Source organism: Periophthalmus magnuspinnatus, chromosome 4 (assembly GCF_009829125.3).
Source record: "Periophthalmus magnuspinnatus isolate fPerMag1 chromosome 4, fPerMag1.2.pri, whole genome shotgun sequence".
In the NCBI taxonomy this organism is placed as follows: Eukaryota; Metazoa; Chordata; class Actinopteri; order Gobiiformes; family Gobiidae; genus Periophthalmus; species Periophthalmus magnuspinnatus.
In genome coordinates, this window is record NC_047129.1 from 14,431,761 (window position 1) to 14,435,677 (window position 3,917).

At 37.7% G+C, this 3,917-nt stretch overlaps 1 protein-coding gene across 1 annotated transcript; it reads left to right on the forward strand.

Moving 5' to 3' along the window:
• Window positions 1–1,728: 1,728 nt before the first annotated feature.
• On the forward strand, window positions 1,729–3,491 carry LOC129456215 (hydroxylysine kinase-like). Its single transcript, XM_055221534.1, has 4 exons — window positions 1,729–2,032; window positions 2,104–2,246; window positions 2,316–2,496; window positions 3,049–3,491. Exons 1-4 carry the CDS (start codon window positions 1,729–1,731, stop codon window positions 3,489–3,491), a joined length of 1,071 nt encoding a protein of 356 aa, XP_055077509.1.
• The last annotated feature ends 426 nt before the right edge of the window (window positions 3,492–3,917 follow it).

The window sequence follows — 3,917 nt, forward strand, 5'->3', positions numbered from 1 at the left end:
TTAAAGCACATGACTGGTGTTATGGCTTTCTTTACCATAAATCTTTATTTGTATTATTATGGATCCTTTTGACCTAACCGTCATAATACCATCTGTTATGTCTTGTTGGTTGGTCCTTGCATTCCTACAGGAAAATGCGTTTAGCGGCCTCGAGCCACTTGGACTAGACTAAACTGGTATTATTGTTTTGATGGTGTAAATATACTGTATGTATGTTCATGTGTGAGCTGAGGGCGATTGTGAGCTCAAAGTCATAAACAACATTTTTTTATTATGTATTTCAGACACACTGACAGTGAGTCACATACACCACTAGGGGGGGCTTCGAGGCAGTCTTGTGGGCCCTGTGGTGTGTGCTACAGTAATGCTGGCTCATATGTTGTAGTGCAGGTTTTAACTGATTGCTACTGTTATGGAAATTTAGGGTCTCAGTATTTTTTGTAATGAGAGCCCTTCATAACAGAATGTTAAACTATTAGCTCTAATGCTCAGGATTACATTCACTTATCAGAGAAATCCTTGATGTTCTAATCTTTTGGATTATTTTTAATTTTACTGCTATTCTACTCAGGTCAATCAAACCCATTATTTTCACAGCAGCACCATTGTTACACCGAGACAAAATCATGTGTCTGAAGGTTTTTCATTCTTTTGACGGTTTGTTTAGACTATCACCTCTTATTAAAATATGTATATATTCAAAACACATTTTATGATCTGAAAATACTTTACAATAAATAAACTGCATAAAAAATAGTTTGTCTGTTTGTTTCCTTAATTCAAAAGTGAGCAAATATTGTCCAGTGTAAGAGTAAACTGAACCTCTGCTGTGACCTGCATTTCAAGTTTTTTTTTTACGACGTAAGTGCATGGTGGTGAGAAGTAGTTGTACACGTTTCTACACTGCTTCATACTTCTATTCAGTCTACTTCTACTTAACTTTGAATTAACAATACTTCCAACTTTTGGTTTGGTTGCTCTTTCCATGGTGAGTTAGTGACTAAGGCTATATGTTATGCTGTATAAAAATGTGACGATATGTTGACAATGTAACAGATGAATTAAAAAGTTGTATTTCTGTCCATTTGTATTGTCTCTGTAATCCCTCAGTTGTGCAGGTCTGATCCATATTGAAAGCCAAAGTTAACTGGACAAAAAGTTGTAGGAACCTCCATTTGTAATATTATTCTGAAGCAATAGTATTCTTATAATGCATTTCATTTCCGTTCTGTAAACAAGATACACACAAATTACTCCCCCTTCCCATAACCACTCCCATAAAGACCCAAAACCAAAACAACCTGCTTATTCATTACTGTGAGACAGCTGAACAAGGTAGGAATCTTTTGTTTTGGGTCTTGAAAATGTTATCTTGGGGCCTATTTTTATTTTAGTTTGAAGCTAATGTATGTACTGTATTTGTTCAGATCGCATTCACCCACTGTTTGACACAGAGTTCAAATTTTAGTGACTAGTTTTTGCACATTTTATTCATACATCAAGATCAGCTCTTCAAAAACTGTCACATCTTCACAGAGATTGTTACATCCTGCCTTACAAACGACCTTAAAATCGGATAAACAACGTAATGGCACAAATTAGAAAAATCATCCAGAGTATATTTACATTCAAAATTTGTTTGGAAATTACCAGGGAGGGAAAGGGACAAAGGGAATTCTTCACACTCCTCTGTTAACACATTTTATTTTGTTTGTGTTATTCCAGAAAATGTTGGAAAATTGTTCAAAGCCCAACTTCAGTCCGGCCCAGGCCTCTGACATACTGATGAGGCTGTATGACCTCACGACCTCTCAGATCCACCCCCTGCCCAGTTATGATGATCAGAACTTCTACGTCTCATCCACAAACGGAAATGAGTACGTTCTCAAAATATCAAACTCCGAAGACAGCAAAAATCCCACTGTTATTGAAGTCCAGACCTTTGCCATGTCCTTCCTGCACGAGAATGGGATTCCAACTCAAAAGGGGATATTTACCGTAACAGGACAACTCATGAGTATACACGAACTCGGTACTGCATACATAACAATTTGAGCCTATTAAAGCAAAGATAATAGTTTAAACTTGAAATTATTATTACAGATTGTGGTTTTGGTCTGCAGAAATACCTTGTACGACTGTTGAGTTATTTACCTGGAAAAATCATATCCAAGGTTCCTCTTACGCCACAGTTATTGTATGAAACTGGTAAGATGGCTGCTAAAATCGACAAAGTTTTACAAAAGGTATTCAGTGATTGTTTATACATGTTCCCATTGCTTAAACCAATACCAACTAACTGTTTTATTTTTCAGATGGAACACCCCAGTATCAGTGTACTTGACAGAGATAACTTTAATTGGAAATTGTCAAACCTTCCTGCATTAGAAAAGTCCTTGTTTGTATTAGATGGAGAGCGCCTTCAAGAAGTGGTGAAGTCTGTGATTGGGCTGTTCAAGTCATTTGTGGCCCCTAAATACCCCTACTTCAGAAAATGTCAGTATGATAAATTGTGTTCTTTTTATATTATTGCAACAGCTTCTATTTGTTAAAGGTCCTATATTATGCCAAACTGACTCTTGTGAGCTTCAAGCCATGTTATAATGTTGTTACCTCCTCAAAAACATACATACATGTGGAGTAACCTTTTATTATTAGTCTGTCTACATCTGCAAAGGTCAAAATGCTCGGTTCCACCTAGTGATGTCGTGAAGCGGTAGTTTTCATGTTAACAGCTACTTTTTACCTTTTGTTTAGTAGCGATCGGCAATTCCACGGCTGAAATCATCCAAATGATTCTAGTGAAGGTGTATGGAGTTTAAAAACACAATGTAGCACTTCCTGTATAACCACATGTCATCACAAGGTGGAACAGAGTGTTTTCTGTTTGTGAGAAAAAATAAGCAGGATTTGTGTGTTAAACATGTGAATGAAACAAAACACAACTCCGGGTATGTTTTTGATGAGGAAGCAACATAAATCAGAAAACAGTGTAATATGGGCCCTTTAATGATGACAGTTATACATATATGATATATTTTCATACAGGCATAAATCATGGAGACTTCAATGACTTCAATGTGCTTGTCCAACCCGATAACAATGGCATCTACAAGATTTGTGGCATCATCGACTTTGGAGACATGAATAGTGGATTTTACATTCATGAGCTGGCTACTGCGATCATGCACATGATGGTAATACATCCAAACCCCATAGAAGTAGGAGGAGCAGTGCTGGCTGGATGGGAGAGTGAACTTCCCCTTAATAATTCTGAGAGAGACAGTCTGTATGTACTGGTTCTATCCCGCTTCTGTCAGACTGTGTGTTACGTTCGACAGTCTCTTCTCACGCAGCCAGAGAATGAGTATCTAATAATGTGGTCCAAAAGGGTGGAGCATATACTCTGGGACTTCTGGAAGCTGAACAAAGAGCATGTGGAGATAACATGGTTTCATGATGCTCACCTGCAACAACAGGACCCATTGTGAGGTCCCCTTGATTTAATACTTACAATCTTATATATATTTTAATGTAAATATTTTGACCTATTGTGACTCGTATTGTCTATATTGTCTACGCCTTTTCTGTCATGTTCCAAATAGGAAGTGATCATGGGCTGTGCATCTGGCTCGATCGACTCTGGCTCCAATTCACTTTACATTAGAAAACTGTCGCCTCTCTCTCTGTAAATGTTGTTGTCACGCTCATCATTTTGGTTTTTAAATGTTTCTATTAACCTGCTCTACATGATCCTGGTATGTTTATTTCTCTATTCTGTCTGTAAATCAAGATATGAACATTAATAAGTGACAAATCAGGTGCCTTCTTTCCCCGAGGTCACTCCTGCTAGCCTTCGCAACAGGTTTGATCAATAACGTTGCTTAGTGCCCGCCCCCCTCGAAATCGGAAAGAGG